This window comes from Schistocerca cancellata, chromosome 3 (assembly GCF_023864275.1).
Source record: "Schistocerca cancellata isolate TAMUIC-IGC-003103 chromosome 3, iqSchCanc2.1, whole genome shotgun sequence".
Lineage (NCBI taxonomy): Eukaryota > Metazoa > Arthropoda > Insecta > Orthoptera > Acrididae > Schistocerca > Schistocerca cancellata.
The window spans coordinates 843,128,188-843,148,123 of NC_064628.1; the positions used below are offsets into that span (position 1 = coordinate 843,128,188).

At 38.1% G+C, this 19,936-nt stretch overlaps 1 protein-coding gene across 1 annotated transcript in view; it reads right to left on the reverse strand.

The window, feature by feature from the left end:
- Positions 1-19,936, reverse strand: part of LOC126175900 (uncharacterized) — a 215,129-nt gene that overhangs the window by 56,843 nt on the left and 138,350 nt on the right. The window contains exons 6-7 of the mRNA XM_049922958.1: positions 1,676-1,832; positions 1,348-1,470 (exon numbers count right to left, since the gene is read on the reverse strand). Of these exons, the coding sequence (XP_049778915.1) occupies positions 1,348-1,470; positions 1,676-1,832 (280 nt within the window). The remainder of the gene's footprint in view (positions 1-1,347; positions 1,471-1,675; positions 1,833-19,936) is intronic.

The following is a 19,936-nucleotide window of genomic DNA, read 5'->3' on the forward strand; positions in this document are numbered from 1 at the left end:
CAAACTGTTATGTAAATACTGTTTGGCCTTTTACATCAGCATGACTACCATTAAATTATCAGTTAGGATGAATGAGCACAGGGAGTACACTGGCAGCACACAATATGCTGTTGCAGAGCATGCTTTTCAATATGACAGTCATGACTCCATACATGTTTCACCACAAGTGCCATTTGGACTCTTCCTCCAGATATCAGTTTTCCACAACTCTTCAGATTAGAACTAGTGCTACAGCATGTCTTTGGTTCTCGCTGGGCTTAATTTATGTTAATCTCTTTTGTCTCTGGATTTATTCACAGTAACTACTCCTTCCTTCACTCAGTTTTAGTTTTCTACTTCTTTCATTCTCTGACCTGTCTATTTTTCGCCATCCCCCTCCCGCCTCTGTTATGCACAATGTACTTCACTTTTCACTTTTATTGACTTGTGCATAATGCTTTTGCAGTAATTTCTGTCTTGCATTTTACCCTGTCTTCCACCTTTAAGCTTTCAGGTTTTCAAATCTCATCCAATACAGTCCCCAACAATCAGTCTTTCCTTCTCATCCCATCCAGTAAGTCCCCCCTGACCTACAGTTCTGGGTGACTGTTCCAAAATCTACCCTTTTTCTACATCTTTCCAGTCCTTTTGCTTCTGCCCTCTTCCTTCCCCTTCAACCCTTCTGCTGGGAGAAGGAGCCGTTGGCTCCAAAAACTTACATAAGTAAAACCTTTTTTTATGTGTGTGCTCTCCTGCTGCCACTTAGTGACTACATTTTTTTGTCTATCCAATTACATTATATTGTTAAAAATTGACAGTTTTTGTTGTTACTGTAAAACTTTTATAGTACCCATAATATCATCGTAAGTTGTAGGATCTGTCTCACCAAATCAGACTCACGAGTGAAAGTATGTGACTTCTCCACCCACTTGTCCATTCAAATTCTTCCTCCCAGTAATAGAAGCTGAATGTTGCATGTCGAAGTTTCGCATCCAGTTTGCACTCAGTTTCCCATAACCACTCTGCATAAACTCACACCATTCATTCCCATCATTATTTACTTCCTTTTTGTTTCCCCGCCATCCCTCAGCTCATTCTTGTCACTACCTTTACAGTTATTAATATGCCCTGTCTGTCTCTCTATGCAACACACATTGTTGTCTTTTCTTTGGTTGTTTTCTCCTCCTCATCTGCCTCTTATCATTTTACATTCTCCAAATATTTCCTCTCTGATGCTATGTGAAGTAACATCCAGTTCCAAAACAGTGTTTGTATCATATTCCATTTTGAATATGCCTATTTTCACCACAATTTTTGAAGTACAGCTTTGTATACATGATTAAAGCTTCTAAACAAATATTTAGTTACCTGGAAACCAGGGTGGAAGGACAGAACCACGTATTTGAACTTTCGTCACATTCCGTGATGGTTGTGTCTGAAGGTTGAAATCCAGACCAGGTTGCACTATTGAACGCTGTTCTGCAGTTTCTTCTGGAATTTTATTAAAAAATGTTTTGCCAGTTTATTAGTTTAATTACTACTACTACTACTACTACTACTATATTGTATGTATTGTGTGTGTGTGTGTGTGTGTGTGTGTGTGTGTGTGTGTGTGTGTGTGTGTGTGTGTGTGTGTGTATCTGGCCTGTCTATCTTCTAAGATACTAAACCAATGCAATTCCTTTATTTTGCATACCTGTCCCTTTTCCAGGAATCTTTGGCATGTGTTCTGAAAAAATGGAATCTTTTGGCCGGTTTGATGCAGAACTCACCGCTGAAGCAGCTATGCCAATATTATGTACACTTTCACATAGTTGGGTTTCTGAAGGCACAGATAGAGGAACTACAATATCCTACAAAAAGAAAAAAATTATTGTACTTCCTGTATAAAAAATATACAGGAAACTGTGAAAATTAAAGCAAAAATGAATTTCATATTTCAATTATCATGGACTTTTGATCTGATGGAGGTATAATAAGTTTTTCTCCAGTGAGGTGTATCCATTTGATTTCTCATATTTATTTATCTCTTTAAAAATCAAAATTCTTTGTTATTAGACTTGTTGATGTTTAATTTGACCTCACAATGGGAAGCAACAGGCTTTTAGTTATCCAAATAGGTGAGAATAGTATCAGTGACCAAGAGGATTTTCAAATGCTCAAAGACCTGGTCAAACTCAGCTATCCAGTAGAATTTTATTAGTAGATGGAGGAGGAGTCTTTTTATTCCTACAAAGTTGGGGATAAATTTTTGTTAATAGTTGGCCAGTCATAAGGATTGTAACTCCTTTTCCGTACATTCACAAAACTGCAATTCCCTTTATGTAGTAATGGTGGAAATTTCTGTATGACTTGCGTGAGCAGGGAATCTGTACACACACCATTTTGGTCAATATTAGGGCCTAAATTATGGACTTAACAGAAAATGTTGCTTTTCCACATTTAGGTTTAGGCATAAGTTTTGCAGAAACTTAAGCAATTTCCTAATCACCCTGTGTCTTCTTTAGTGTTCTTGAAAAACAATATTATGTTACTCAAGTAACCACACTCTGTCTTGGTTTCAAGCTTCATACCCCTTTCAGAAGGTGCTGAAACACTCACACACTCTGCAGACTGGATGGCATTTGGCACTATTGGTTTACTGGTGAACAGTAAACATGCTCTTTGAACAACCCTCCATTGTTGCTTCTAACTGATGGTACCCACTTTTTAGGTCCGTCATTATAAAATAATGGCAATGTCCATTTTGTTATATTTAGGTGAGGGTAAAAATTTTTACAGTTTGTTGGTTCAAGTCCTGGTAGTCATGGCAGAACCAATAGCTGGAATTGCATGTTACAATCTAAGAGGATTAAATAACTCTGCCTACTGCTCTAATTACATCACCATTTCTTTCCTGTCATTGCCTGGTAAATGGGAACATTTTCCCCTCAGAGCACCTAAATTTGCAGAACCAATAGCTGGAATTGCATGTTACAATCTAAGAGGATTAAATAACTCTGCCTACTGCTCTAATTACATCACCATTTCTTTCCTGTCATTGCCTGGTAAATGGGAACATTTTCCCCACAGAGCACCTAAATTTGCACACATTCCTTGAGGGTTTCATGAATCCATTACTCTGGTAAATATTTTTCTTGCACAATCTTCAGATTCGCTATTGGTACACAATATGACAGTTCCACCTCAGCTGTGTTAAAATTATTTCCTGCTAATTCTGCTCCAAAATTCATCCTGACTACCTCCATAGGACCTTGTAGTATGACATCAAGCAATCTGACTCACCAGGACTAAGCATGCAGTCTAACTGGCTTTCCCTGGGATAGAGATTTGCCATGTGGCAATGCAGGTAGCCACTTAATGATGACTGAAAGTCATCTTCAATACATCACACCCTTTTATCAACAAGCAGAATAGCTCCCCCCCTCCCCCAACCCCACCAGTCCCATTCTGTTTGTGTGTGTGTGTGTGTGTGTGTGTGTGTTTGTGTGTGGTTTCTCTCTCTCTCTCTCTCTCTCTCTCTCTCTCTCTCTCTCTCTCTCTCTCTTCTTTTTTTTTTTTTTTTTTTTTTTTTTCAGCTCTTTTCAAAAATGGTTCAAATGGCTCTGAGCACTCTGGGACTTAACATCTGAGGTCATCATTCCCCTAGAACTTAGAGCTACTTAAACCTAACTAACCTAAGGACATCACACACATCCATGCCCAAGGCCGGATTTGAACCTGCAGCCGCAGTGGTCGCACGGTTCCAGACTGAAGCGCCTAGAACCGCTCAGCCACACTGGCCGGCAGCTCTTTTCAAAGTGAGAATAAGTCCCATGGGTTTATTTGTTTCCTGATTATATGAATTCATGCTAAATGTAACAAATGTCATTTGTTTTCTCTGATTTCTGAAAATAACATATTTTTTCAATAATACTTTGTGTTCTGCATATTATTTTAATAAATTACTTCATACATCAATTTCAACTTCATTAATTTATTAAATTAGAGTCAATGTCATTTGATACTACCACTCGTCAGACGACATGACAAAAAGTGCAGTCACTACGGTGTGTTTCAGTAGGCTGATCAAAAAACAATGGGAGCAGATGCTATGCTAAAAAGAAAATAGATAGCATGTGGTCTTTACTTAAGTTCACTCTGAGTACGCTATACCATAAACTGAGTACCTGTTCACAATTTACATGAAATATGTGAAGTAGTGTAATGTAGTAAAGTGTCAAAAAATTGTAGATCTGATAGCTGAATTGAACTTCTGTCCCAAAAAATAAGGAACCATCACAGAAAGTAACACAAGACACCAAAAAATTAACAAAAAAAATGAAAAAGAAACTAGGAGTTACTTTGATCTTGAGTCATTTATAGATAAATGACTATATTTACAAATATAAAATTCATTTCCTCCTCTTACAACCATCCTTTGATGAAGTGAGAAACTACATTATTTTTTTCCTGCAGCTTAATGCAGCCCCTAATTCTTATGAAAGGATCAATCTGAAACACAGTAAAGATTTTTCAATGCTTCCACATAAAATGTCCTCTGGCATGTTTATCAGAATGGTTTGTTGATAAAGATGTATGTGTAGTTGTAGAATGATCACTAATGCTCTTTTGCTATTAACATTAAACAAATAAAAAAAATCTTGCGCACTTCAGGCCATTGAACAGAATGGCCTCTCCTCCTTTTTTCTAATTACTGTAAAGAGAGCTACATTGCTAAGAAATGTTGATTATCCCAACTTCTGCTAAGCACTGTGCTCACTTGCATTCAGTTCTTAATATCAGCCAACACAACTTTTGCTAAAATACAGGGTGTTTTGGAAATGATTGACAATATTCAGGGATATGACAGGAATGACCATTCAAAAGAAAAAGGTCAAGTAAACATAGGTTCAAAAACGCATAGCTTAAGAGCTATGAGCAATTAGAGCACATGTTTACTGGAATTGTTTTCTTCTTTTGATTCATACTACCAATCCTCAACATATGGAAAGCAAAGACCTCGCAGTAGAAGAGATCTGTTTCACAGTATTGGAGATCAAGAATTGCTTATAGCGCTTAAGGTATGTGTTTTACAGCCCATGTTTATTAGACTCTTTTGTTTCGAATAATCATTCTTGTCATATCTCTGACTATCAACCATCACTTCTGAAATACTGAAATACCCTGAAGAAGAGGAAGACAAAAGTGAGGGCTGTTCAATACTCATTCAATATGAATTAAATTGTGAATAAGTTGGGCCAATTGTGATGTACTGGATATACATCATATAACAAATTCAGATTGGTAAACCTCCGCCGGCCGAAGTGGCCGTGCGGTTAAAGGCGCTGCAGTCTGGAACCGCAAGACCGCTACGGTCGCAGGTTCGAATCCTGCCTCGGGCATGGATGTTTGTGATGTCCTTAGGTTAGTTAGGTTTAACTAGTTCTAAGTTCTAGGGGACTAATGACCTCGGCAGTTGAGTCCCATAGTGCTCAGAGCCATTTGAACCATTTTTTGGTAAACCTCCTAACCTTAATTTATGATATTGGTTGCTGTCAGCGTCTTTGAACCTAAACAATGTTTTAGCTCATAATCTTAGTCATAGAAATGAAAATAGAAGTGAATAGTCTGTTCTTTTCAAATTTCAGTACTCCCTTGGGCTGGCACCTTTTCTGTCCTAGTAAGTTGGCAAGGGCACATGATGTAAACAGTGGTTCACAATCACATCTGCAATGGTTTGTTACACAAGGCTAACATTAACATGACGTAGGATATTATGTATAGGAAGCTCTTCCAGATCTAATCTGGACCCAGTGTGATGCAGTAGTCAGAGCGCAGATGATGTTTCGTGATACTTGCCAGTCTTGGCAGGTGCTCAGTGATTGATACTGAGATGAGGTGGATGTGATTGTTGCCCAAAGAGACTGGCAGCATTAGCAGTCCGATGAGCTGATGGCAGCAATGGCTGGCATTGGTGGAAATCAGTGGCCACTGGTGAGGCAGCATTTGGCCAGCAGCAACATGCCGGAACACAGCAAGGTCGATGAGTCAGTGAGGGCAATGCTGTTATGTACAATGGCATCATTTGCAGATGCCAGTGGTAGCTGGGAGACAGTGCTCAAACAGGAGGGCCAGCCAGGATGAGATGACATCAACAGAGAGCGCTGACGAAGACATCGGCAGCCATCAAGGACCAACAGGAATGACAGCTGAACCAGTGACAGTGCTTGAGGATGCAGCAATACCAATGGGGTGGTGAGATGAGGCTCTGACTAGAGGGCTGCAAGCGGCTGGTGTAACTGCCCAAAGTGGAAGGCCCATTTGCCTACTGATGGCCTCAAGTAAGGCCTTTAAAGGCACATAGATTGATTTGCGCTTAGTCATGTGACTGTGATCACAGTAGCACCATGCATGGTGTGGACAGAGAGATGTGTGGTCACACGATGAAGAAAATAGTTCCACAATCACCATACCAGTATCAATAATGCATGCTAGAGCACATCAAATTGCAGCTCAGTCTTGCTTGCCTCTCGCTGAGTGTGCAGCTCATTATTGCTGGAACAGGTACATGGGTATGGCTGTTGTCACTCTATGAGATGGAACTATGACAAGAATTGCTGAACTGACACATGCTGGACTGAGACAACAAGATCACAAGCACAGCGAGTATAACATTATCATAATGTAGTGGCAGGCTAGAAATTGTCATGGGACTAAACTGAACATGAGCGGGTGCAGAACTGGGACTAGTAATGATTATTGTGCAATAACTTCCATCAAAAAATATGCTGTGTTGAACAAATTTGCTGATGGAACAAGCATTCTGCTAAATATGTGGGAATAAGAAGTGATAGTTCTATTGAAACAAATGTAAGGTACGCATTTGCATGATTACTAAATATCTACAGACTAGAACTTCCAAATTCAAAATTATTGAGCCTTCTGAAGCCTGTTTGGATGGTGATTAGTTTCGTATCCAGTTAGTCAAATCATTTAGTTGGTGTAGCATTGTTTAATAAATTGAGATGTCGCTGTGTCTGTTAACTATGTGCAAAACTGTTTTCATGTAACACACATGAATGTGCTTATTAAGGCTGTTGCAGATGATTATTGAAAGAGATACACACTTTCCAGCTGGTTATGTTCAGTGCCACAATGAAATTGTGGAGCACTGCTTGTTTCCAAGAGAAGCACAACTAGAATGAACAGACATAAATGTAAGAATACTCAACACTTGTCAAGTATTACAGCTGGCAGTGTCCATTAGGGACAAATGTGTTTTGATTTGTGCAACAGACCTCCGACCTTTTTAATATTGTAAATGGTTGGGGATTCATAAGCTTATCTCAAGAGCTGATAAATACAGGAGCAAAATATGGACAGATCACTGACCAAGAATTGCTACTTCCCCAAGGACTGTAGCACGACATATTAAGAATTTGGCTAGTCAAGTTAGGAGAGGACTTATTACAGAAGTGAAAGATGCAGTTGTTAAAAACCAATGTTCAATGACTTGTGATCTGTGAACAGACAGTTACCATAAGACACATTACTTGACTGTCATGTCCAGCTGTATTGATGAGTCAACAGTTAAATGGAAATTAAAAAACACTGTACATTTAACTAAAGGTTTCCAGATGTTGCCAAGAATGCTGAACATATCATTACAGAAATATATGAACAAATGGTAGAGTAACAGATAACTTCCTTAGAACTAACACAGGTTACATTCATTGCAGATCTACATCTACATCTACATCTGTGGACTGCAAACCACAGTGAGATACATGGCAGAGGGTATGTCCCATTGTATCTGTTATTAGGGTTTCTTCCCATTCCATTCATGTATGGAGCATGGGAAGAATCATTGTTTGAATGCCTCTGTGCATGTAGTAATTATTCTAATCTTATCCTATGATCCATATGTGAGTGATACAAAGGGAGTTGTAATATATTCCTAGAGCCATCATTTAAAGGCAATTCTTGAAGCTTTGTTAACAGACTTTCTTGGGTTAGTTTGTCCTTATCTTCAAGTGTCTTCCAGTTCAGTTCCTTCAGTATCTTTGTGATACTCTGCCACAGATCAAACAAACCTGTGACCATTCATGCCGCCATTCTCTGTATATGTTCAATATCCCCTGTTAGTCCTATTTGGTAAAGGTCGCATACGCTTGATCAGTACTCTAGAACCAGCTGCACAAGTGATTTGAAAGCAATCTCCTTTGTAGACTTACTGCACTTCCACTGTATTCTACCAATAAGCTGAAGTCTACCACCTGCTTTACCCACAACTGAGCCTATGTGATCATTCCATTTCATATCCCTACATAGTGTTACACACAGGTATTTGTATGAGTTGGCCGATTCCAGCGGTGACTCACTGACATTATAGTCATAGGATACTTTGTTTTTTCATTTTATGAAGTTCACAATTTTACATTTCTGAACATTTAAAGCAAATTGACAATCTTTGCACCTCTTTGAAATCTTATCAAGATCTGACTGAATTTTATGCAGCTTCTTTCATGCAGTACTTCATCATAGATAACTGCATTATCTGCAAAATGTCTGAAGTTAGTAATAATGTTGTACGCAAGGTCATTGATGCACACCATGAACAGCAAGGGACCCAACACACTTCCCTAGGGCATACCTGAAGTTGCTTCTACATCTGACAATGACTCTCCATCCAAGATAACATGCTGCATCCTGCACTCCAAAAAGTCCTCAGTCATGTCGCAAATTTCACTTGATACTCCATACGATCATACTTTTGGCAATAAGTGTAGGTACGGTACTGAGTACAATGCTTTTCAGAAATCAAGAAATACTGCATCTACCTAACTGCCTTGCTCCAAAGCTTCCAGTATGTCATGTGAGAAAAGTGCGAGTTGGGTTTCACATGATTGATGTTTTCGGAATCTATGCTGGTTGTCATTAATGAGGTCATTCCACTCAAGATACCTTATTATGTTTGAGCTCAGAATATGTCCTAAGCTCTGCAACAAATCGATGTTGAGGGTACTGGATGCTAGCTTTGCGGGTCACTTCTACTACCCTCTTTGCCGATGTGTGCGACCTGATATTTTTTCCAAGAACTGGGCATAGTTTTCTGTTTGACGGATCTATGATAGATTATAGTGCAACAGATTACAGTTAGAAGAGGAGCTAACTCAGCCATAAATTTTGTGGATCACTTCTACTACTCTTCTTGCTGATGGGTATGACCTGAACTTTCTTCCAAGAACTGGGCATGGTTTTTTGTTTGAGGGATCTATGATAGATTATAGTCAGAAGAGGAGCTAATTCAGACACAGATTCAGTATAGAACCTGACAGGGATTCCAACGGGTCTTGTGACTTTGTTCAGTTTTAACGATTTCAGCTGTTTCTCAACACCACTGACACTAATACTTACTTCATTCATCTTTTCAATGGTGTGAGGATTGAATTGGGACAATTGTCCTCAGTTTTCTTTTGTAAAGGAACATTTGAAAAGGGTGTTAAGCATTTCCACTTTTGCTTTGCTACTCTCAATTTCAGTTCCTGACTCATCCACAGGGGACTGGATCCTAACTTTGGTACCACTAACAGCCTTTACATATGACCAGAATTTCTTTAGATTGTGTGAAAGATCATTTGACAGATCAGGAGGCTAACATCAAGAAAGCTCTAGAAGTACACAAGTGTGCACTGTACTTTTACAGCACTGAGGCACACATTCAATGGAAGTTTCTTAATGGATGAGATTCCTGTAACATATGACACCAACCTGACCATATATAAATTAGTAGCCTATATGAAATGACCTGGTTTAATGGCGAGATTAGAGAAAACCTTACAACAGGATGTTGAAACCAGGTGGGGCAGTGTGTACATGTTGTTAGATTCAGTTCATTTATAAAAAAGACCAAATAGAAATAATTTTACTTGATTCAAGCAAATATGGCAAGATGATGTCACATCGTAACGCGACTATGGCTAGCATTATTCAATTTCTATAGGTTTTTAAGGTGGCCAAAGACTATATGGGAGGTGAAAATGATCCAACACTATCATTTTTATTGCCATGGATTTTGAAATTGTTAGATCTCTTTCAAGCTGGAGCTGACAATGTGCAAGCTAAAGGAAAGGGCAGAACTGTTTATAAAACACCCTTGTTTCAAGGACCTATTAGTTTTGCCTGAAGAAAGAAGAGAAAAAATTCATCAAGATGTGTAGCAAATGTTAAATAACATTGTTAGTATGAACAAAACTGAAGATTTCATACCTTCTACCACAAAAAAAATTTGAAAATTTGTGAACATCCACCTCAAAATTGAAAGATTAGCTTCAAAAATATATGAACATGGAGAGTCCAAACAATGAGTTCACAGACCTTCTTTCATAGTGGAAAACAAATGCATGTGCCCTTTCAGAATTTAGTGAATGGGTATTCTTTATTCCTGCCAGTAGCACCTCTTAAAGATATTTTAGTAAGGCAGGGATTGATTCAAAAGGAGATGTGTAGATTCTGAATGTGTTAATGACATTCTCATCATCTATAATAATGAGAGAACTAAACCAAGCTAAACTTGAAGCACAGAAGCAAAGGCAGCTACAAACAACTGAATTCCTGAGACACTGTGTACGTAATCAAATATAGTGTTGAGAAGTGAAAAGTAATGATTGCATCTTTATGCAGTGAATATTGCATAGTTCATATTAAGTAATGTGAAGTGTTGTATAAATATGGCATGAAAAGAACAACAGAATCAGCTGTAATGCAATATATTCGGAATATGGGACAGCTGAGCTAAGGTTTCAGATTAATTTGTTAAACTATATTGCACATTATTCCTGATCTCTATGTACTTTTTGTTTTAATTAAAAGGATTTTGAGGCATCAAGGGATCACCAATTTAGTATTGGAGGGCAACGTGGAGGGTAAAAATCGTAGAGGGAGTCCCAGAGATGAATACACTAAACAGATAGAGAAGGGTGTAGGTTGCAGTAGGTACTGGGAGATGAAGAAGCTTGCACAGGATAGAGTAGCATGGAGAGATGCATCAAACCAGTTTCTAGACTGAAGACCACAACAACAACATAATTATGTACTGTAGTCACTTACATTGCTTGTGTATGGGAATATTTGTTAATGCATAAGAGCAAGTACTTCACTAAACAGTAGATTAATTTCAATGTCTCGGTTTGTAAGCCAATCATATCCTAAGCTGCTGCTTAAAATCATCTTTCTTTTGGCTGTTGTTGTTTCACTGTTTTTTAGTCAACTCCAATATTACTGCACCAGAGTGTGAGGGTGCTTCGTTCATTTTATCTTCAGTTTCTATCATGATATTTCACAAGAACATACAGAACCACTTGATTATGTACACTGATGTGAGAAAAGTCATTGGATGCCTCCTAATATTGTGTTAGACCTTCTTTTGGGCAGTGTAGTACAGGAATTCAACATTGTGTGGACTCAAAAAGTTGTTGGAAGTCCCCTACAGAAATATTGAGCCATGCTGCCTCTATAGCCATCCATAACTGCGAAAGTGTTGCCAGTTCAAGATTTTGTGCATGAACTGACCTCTTAATTATGTCCCATAAATGTTCAATGGGTGGCCAAATCATTTGCTCAAATTGTCCAGAATGTTGTTCAAATCAGTCACAAACAATTGTGGCCTGCTGGTACGGCCCATTGTCATTTTTAAAAATTCCATCATTGTTTGGGAACAAGAAGTCCATGAATGGCTGCAAATGCTCTCCAAGCAGCCGAATATAGCCATTTCCAGTCAATGATTGGTTCAGATGAACCAGAGGACCCAGTCCATTCCCTGTAAACACAGCCCACACTGTTATGGAGCCACCAGTAACTTACATAGTGCCTTGTTGACAACTTGGGTTCATGGTTTCGTGGAATCTGCACCACACTTTTGCCCTAACATCAGTCTTACCAACTGAAATCATGACTAATCTGACCAGGTCACAGTTTTACAGTTGTCTAGTTTCAAACTCTTATAGCCACGAGCCCAGGAGAGGCACTGCAGATGTCATGCTGTTAGCAAAGGCACTTGTATTTGTCATCTGCTGATGTAGCCCATTAACACCAAATTTCATCACACTTTTCTAACACCAAGTTTCTCGTATGTCCCACATCTATTTCTGGGGTTACTTCATGCAGTGTTGCTTGTCTGTTAGCACTGACAACTCTATGCAAACTCTGCTGCTCTCGGTCATCAAGGGAATGCCGTCAGCTATTGTGTTGTCCATGCTGAGAGGTATGCCTGAAATCTGGTATTCTCAGCACACACTTAACTCTGTGGATCTCAGCATATTGAATTTCCTAATGATTTTCAAACTAGAATTTCCCATGCATTTATCACCTACTAGCGAAGTGTGTTAATTCCCGCCATGCAGCCATAATCACATCAGAAATCTTTCCACATGACTCACGTGAGTACAAATGACAACTTCACCAATGCACTGCCCTTTTATACCTAGTGTACATGATACTACTGCCATCTGTATACATGCATATCAATATCCCATGACTTCTGTCACCTCAGTAAATGCATAGCTGTCCTGAGATCATTCACAATGTGATGCGTTGTCCTTAGTCACCACTGTACTTGTTTACTTTAACATCACCACATGTTTCTGGTAGCACCCATCAGAAGCCAAATTCAATAGTACTGTGGTTGGCTAATATGACTGTTGGTACAACACAATGTTTTGTTTTTCACATAACACATTGCTCTTTGTTCAGTTAAATCATCATCAGTGTGATTTTGTTTCAGCTTTAGCAACAGATTAACCCAGCTTTTTTTAGTTTTACTTATGTTTGTTGTTTCGATTTGTACACTTACTCAGAAAACACAACATACACAAATAAAATTGCAAAGCAGTGATGGATGAACAGTTGGGTACAAAACAATGATAAATTGTGATTATATACAGTGGTTAATATGTTAAGCCCTCAGCCTCTGAAAAGTGGAACAGCTCAAAACACATATGTCGTGTCCGTTCTTTCAGACATGTCTGAAGAACAGATACCATTTTAATCTAGCATCCACTATGAATTAAGACACTAAAGAATTATGGATAATTGCTGCAAGTGGGTGCAAATTTTCAACTTTCCTCATTGATTTAAATCAAGGCCCCGTTTCCAGCCAATGTCTGTAATTCCTTGGTATCTTACCTTAAAATGTTCTAAATTTGTCAGGCATCTAAAATATGTAGCTACAGAACCCGCAAAATGATTGTTCATAAGTCCATAATCCCCGCCTTCTCAAACATTGTTCCCTTACAATATCATTGGGAAAGTGAAACATCTTCTATAGAACTCCAGCAACAGAAAAATTAAACAACAAAAGTTACACAACTACCTTTGAAAACAAATGTTACAAAACAAGCTTTGAAACACATAATATGTCAACAACTTGGCCCTCTTTGATGGCAAACTTCAATGCTACAGGGGTTGTAATGAATACAACGAACCTTTTTAATTTTTCATAGAATGAAGCAAAACTGGAATAAGTCTGTAGCTAGGTAACAGAGAAAAAATAAAAACACACATAAAGGAAATAAACTTCAACATCAATTCTACAAAAGGCTAAAGTTTCTGTGTGGGAGAATAATTATGATACTGCCAACTTCAGATATCTTGGAGAAGCCTTATGTAGTAAGCACAGTTACACACAAAGTAGGAAACACTTGTAAACAGAAAAGTCCATTTAAAAGCAATTCTAAGTACAACACACACACACACACACACACACACACACACACACACACACACACACCCAATGTTAATATTTATGGTAGGCAGGAAAGCACATGGCTAGGTATCCTTGCTGCTGCAACAAATGACTTGGTGTTAACGCTTAGATGAGACCCCATAATAGTCAATCTTCATGTAGAAAATAATTTTCAGTCTTCATTTCTCATTTTATCACTAGGTTTCATGATTTACCTTATCGCTGTTACATGACAGTTTCTGAGTAATCAGAATGTCACCACTGATAATCCAACAAATACGGTGTTGTCAAAAGTTCCCCCAAGTGAAATTCCCTAATGCTCTATGATTTCCACACAAGTTTTAGCATTTTTCCCTGACAAATTTTGATATCTCAGGGGCAAGTAAAGACATAAGTTGACAAAAATTTGTAAGAATTTCTGTATTTCTCCCCCGTGTGAGGAAAAATCTTAAGTATTAACATCAACATCTTTTGTAACAAACTGTCTTTATATAGAGAAAGCAAACCAAATGGCATGTGTGTTTCATTAAGACCAGTGCTGTTATTTTATTTCAATAAAACAAAACACATTTGGTGACAAAAATATGCATATCCCTGGAGTCACAAGGTGGATTTAAAATATCTACACTGACTTCAGAAATAACATCAGAAAGAAGTAGGCCTCTTGAAAGGATGGGGGAGAGTTGTGTAAACTAACACTATAGGTGGCCACCAATAAAATGTTGGTTCTACTATGTTCATTATTGTCGGTTATTACCCACTGTGTTATTTCTGTTATTTTAGGGGTATTGTGTGATTTTTCTTTTGAGAAATATATGAGTACATAGTGTACAAACCACCAGCAACTGCCACAATTTTCTTCTTCTTACTGTCCATACTTTCTAATATTTAAAATATTTTCAAAGTGCCAAACTGTACTAGGATAAATAAAATGTCTATAAAACACCACACGGAGCACTGTACATGACAATTCCTGACATCCATCATCCATGGTCTCTGGCCTGCTGAGGAGCACCGCAATCCTGGGTCCACAGATAAACCGTGAAAATCTGCTGCATTGGGCTTCAGGTAGGCTGGACCAATCTGTTGCGGATACCCGCAGAAATGGCCTGCAGTTTTGCCTGTCATGTAATTCCACTTTTGTGGCCAGTTGTTCATGTGTCACAGGCACCATGTTGATGAAATGAGACCACAGTGCATATCTCTGTGAATCAATACTAATGAGGATAGGTATCAACTCACCCCAATGATGGATGATTGCTAAGCCACAGATAGGCATACAGAAAAGACAATTACACTCTAACAACTAAACTTTCGACCATAGCCTTTGTCGCTCCCCCATGAACCATGGACCTAGCCATTGTTGGGGTAGCTTGTGCGCCTCAGTGATACAGATAGCTGTACCGTAAGTGCAACCACAACAGAGCGGTATCTGTTGAGAGGCCGGACAAACGTGTGGTTCCTGAAGAGGGGCAGCAGCCTTTTCAGCAGTTGCCAGGGCATCAGTCTGGATGATTGACTGATCTGGCATTGTAACACTAACCAAAATGGTCTTGCTGTGCTGGCACTGCGAATGACTGAAAGCGAGGGGAAACTACAGCCTTAATTTTTCCTGAGGGCATGTAGCTTTACTGTATGGTTAAATGATGATGGTGTCCTCTTGGGTAAAATATTCCAGAGGTAAAATAATCCCCCATTCGGATCTCTCGGCGGGGACTACTCAGGAGGACGTCGTTAACAGGAGAAAAGAAACTGGCGTTCCATGGATTGGAGTGTGGAATGTCAGATCCCTTAATTAGACAGATAGGTTAGAAAATTTAAAAAGGGAAATGGAGAGGTTAAAGTGGGATATAGTAGGAATTAGTGAAGTTCAGTGGCAGGAGGAACAAGACTTCTGGTCAGGTGAATACAGGGTTATAAATACAAAATCAAATAGGGGTAATGCAGGAGTAGGCTTAATAATGAATAAAAAAATAGGAATGCGGGTAAGCTACTCCAAACAGCATAGTGAACGCATTATTGTGGCCAAGATAGACATGAAGGTCACACATAGCACAGTAGTACAAGTTTATATGCCAAACAGCTCCGCAGATGATGAAGAGATTGATGAAATGTATGATGAGATAAAAGAAATTATTCATATAGTGAAGGGAGACGAAAATTTAATAGTCATGGGTGACTGGAATTCGGTAGTAGGAAAAGGAAGAGAAGGAAACATAGTAGATGAATATGGAATGGGGGTAAGGAATGAAAGAGGAAGCTGCCTGGTAGAATTTTGCACTGAACTTCATTCAGTTGTGTTCATTTTGCATACGCATGTGTTCTGATGGTTGTCGGTCTTTCAGCGAACCATCCGAGGATGTCTCTGTCCTTCTGACTCCTCATATTGTTCAGAGGTGAAGGCTAAATTAATAAGTAGATTGAAAAATGAATGATCTGACAGGGATTCAATTTCGCAACCTCTTGGTTTTCGGACAAGAACTTTACCACAACACCACGAGGTCCAAAAACCAGAGTGTATATGCTACCTTTTTTTTCTCACAATAATGAGACATTCATAGGCAATGTTCATTATCTCATATTCTTTACTACTTTCTTTCCTATTTTGGTGATAGGTGTTGATAGATAAAACAATTCATTAGTCAATTTGTAGAATCTTTGAGGGTTAATTGTTCAAAGTACTTGCAATATATTTATTAGTCACCATGTATCTTCTGCTGAAGGAGGTCCTGCTAATCAGTGCCCCTCTAATGGTGGATCAGCTCTTCTCAGTGAACTACTTCTCATTTTGCATCAAAATGTGCTGACGAAGGTTTCTCTTGTTTGTTGTATCTACTAGATTAACACACAAAATAGTTTTAACTAGATGTCTTGCCTATAACATATTATTCTAGATGATGACAGATCAACTACTTCTGCCAGTATTTGTCAGACAAAAGAACATATGTCTATCAGAGTCCATAATGACAATAACAATTGGTATAAAAATATTTCAACATCATTTGTTCTCTGACAAGCATTTCTTTGACATCATAAGGATCACATTCTTTCCAAGCCCATCACCCACTGCACCACAGAGCAGACAACTATACCCACAAGGTAGACGTGGCCATTTGTGGCCCACCTTGCTGATAACATACGGATCAGTACAACTCCTATCTGTATAGACCATAAAACACTTCCTGAAAGTGGGGTGCTCCCTACTTATGAACATTTTTTGTTGGCCAGTGGAGAGCAGGGAAGAGGGACATCTCATTCCCAGAATGATATGTCACACTTCACATACTCCCACTGAGACAAAGGATGTCATGCTTCTAGCCTTAACTTTAAAAACTTTTAACACATTCCAATAAGGTTATTCTCCAACAACTTTTTTAATATTTTTTGTTTGCAAAACACAATATCATGTCAGTTTATGTCCTCTTAGGATTCACATAAGCACTTCTTTCAATTCAGTTCATACTTATCACGAATCCATTTACTGATACCATTTTCTTTTCTTTTATATTTCGTATAATTATCGATTATACCATTCTAATTCTAATTCACTATCCCTTAATACTACTTAAAATCATTCATCCTTTATTTATTATTTCAATTTGTATGCACCATTTGGAGCTTTGCTCCTTACTGACACATTGGTTTTCAACAGTCATCTCCATTTTCCCCAATTTTCTTTTTTTTTCCTCTGAGACAATACATTTAACCAAATATTTCAATTCAGCTTAGCCACGTAATTGACACACATTTACTATCATACCACATCTGTTGTACGTCTCAGCAAAGGTATCTGTTTAGTATTGACTCACTGTGTAAACTAGTTCATCTACTTCGTTTATTTCCCTATGAGTTACGGCTAACTTTGAAATCAACAGTATGCTTACCTATACCAAAACTCAGATACTCATGTCTTTAAACTGTTGTAGAAACATACTCAAACTATGCAAATACAATCGGTCAGGTCCATACTGCATTACTCTGTTTGGGAGAAAGCTTCTTCAATATGAACATATTCATTATCTGTGTTTTATTAGGCACACTGCACCATCATTTTTATATTTCCATATGAAGTATCTTATCCTACTCATATTATCACTTTTAAAAAATGTTATGCTCCTCTATCATTTACACTTTCTGGTTTATTACTGTCCGTACATTTCCATCTTCCTTGGGTCTTACTTTACTATTTATGCAGCTTAGTATTTCTGTGCTGTAATGGCATGTAAATTATTAATTATCCTAGAATACTTTATGCTGAGTGTGATACCTTCCACCAACAAATTTGCTTTAATCTATTATAATATAATATTATTATTTTACATTACTTCCTCTTCTGGACAATACAATTCTACTTTCATGATCTCCTTCATAACTTCTTGAAATACTTGATGTTCCCACGTTTACACATCACCTTGTTAACTGACTCACTACACAGGCTGTAAAGTTCCTGTTCTCTTCCTCACAACACATGATGCGTCTAACATGAGGCACACAGAAGAGCCCCATATGTACATCTCTGTCTCACCAACTGCCATAGCCTTATACTTAATTGTAGGGCAGGACAGTAAGGGATATCAGAAAGATGACTGAACAGAAACAGAGGGAAGAAAATGTTTCACAGAAACTAGAAAGAAATAATGAAACAGTTAGCTCAGTGCCTGGCCAACATCACCCCACCGAACCTGTTCGGAATGCAAGTTCACATGAGGGTTTAAATCATTTTACCTCTATCTTGCACTGTTATAGCAATTTGCAATTTAAGATCTTCAGAATGGGCTGGTCCCCATTCAAATGCATCTTCAATTAATCAACTACATGCAAAATATGTTTTCTTAATATCTTCCCAGTTTTTAGGCAAAGATCTAGAAAATACACATAAAAAGGAGGAGGATGTACTTTGCTATTTGGCTCAAACTTCGGAAATTATTTTGACAAATTCACTGCTGTCCCTAAGAGAAATTCTTCCAACCATTTGCCTGGGCTACTTTTACTAGTTACATTAGTTTTTCTCTTTAAGTCTTGTTGTGTCTTTTCTGATCTCCATAACTCTTGTGATTCGTAGAAATTCACTTGTAGAATTGGGTGCAATGTTAATGGAATCAACTCTCTTCTGTATGTTCTGTTCTATGAATTCCTGCAATCACTCTTCCACTCTAGACAATGTCATATGTGGACTCAAAATTTCATTCAGTGCTCTGCCTTGTTCTAATATATGTACTCCTTCCTTAGTATCTGAGATTTTTTCGTCAATTACTTTTAAATCACTATGAATTTAGCTAAGATGACTACCTACTTCCTTACATGCTACATATCATTACACATCTACTTCAGTTTGTAAATCCTTAGGCAAATTATTTATGATATTTCTAAAGTAGTAATTCTAGTAACTTGTGTCTTAATCAAATTTATTGTTTTCTCTAGTTTATTAATTATTGTTTTCTTTAGTTTATTATTTATTGTTTGCTCCTGTGCTTTAAGAGTTTCCTCTAATTTTTTATTATTATTGTCCCCTAGTGCCTTAAGCATCTCCCTGAATTTTGCAAGTAGAGCTGTCATATCGACTCACTGTGCTTCATTTACCACTTGACGGGTGGTGACTGGCATAGACTATCAGCAACATCACATTCCTGAAATTATTACTAGCTGATAATTGTCACAGAATTCTAACTCTAGACACAATTTATTAATCTCATTTCTTAATAATATTCACTATAATCAAATCATAACACTTGTCATGAATTGTGACTGTACAGTTCATTTGACATCATAACTTCAAGCTGCAGTGAACTGATGTGGATCTTCTGCAATGCTGCAGATGCATCGCAGAGATCAGTTGTGGTGAGCAGATGCTAAAAATGCTGCAGTGAAGCAGGCAACAGGTAACTGCATGGCACTGTAGACTGCGTACAAAGTTAAACTGCTTTCACGGGGCCTGTCCACTGCTACAGAGTCGGCACCCTTATTCTCCAATTCTCATGTAACTCTTCTGCATTGCAACTCCCGACATGTGTATGTGACTCATGTCTACTATTCCGTAAACATGCACACTGTTGTAGCGGCTGACACTGTTGCTATGGCAACTTAAGTTCATATCTTCCTATTACTCAAAATTTTTTTTGTTTTCTAGTTGCAACCAATACAGATGTCTTCTTCTTCTTCAATATTTTACTGATTTAACCAGGTAAGGGTGTGGTGTAATAAAGGTACATCAAGGATGTGGAGGGTCATATTGAC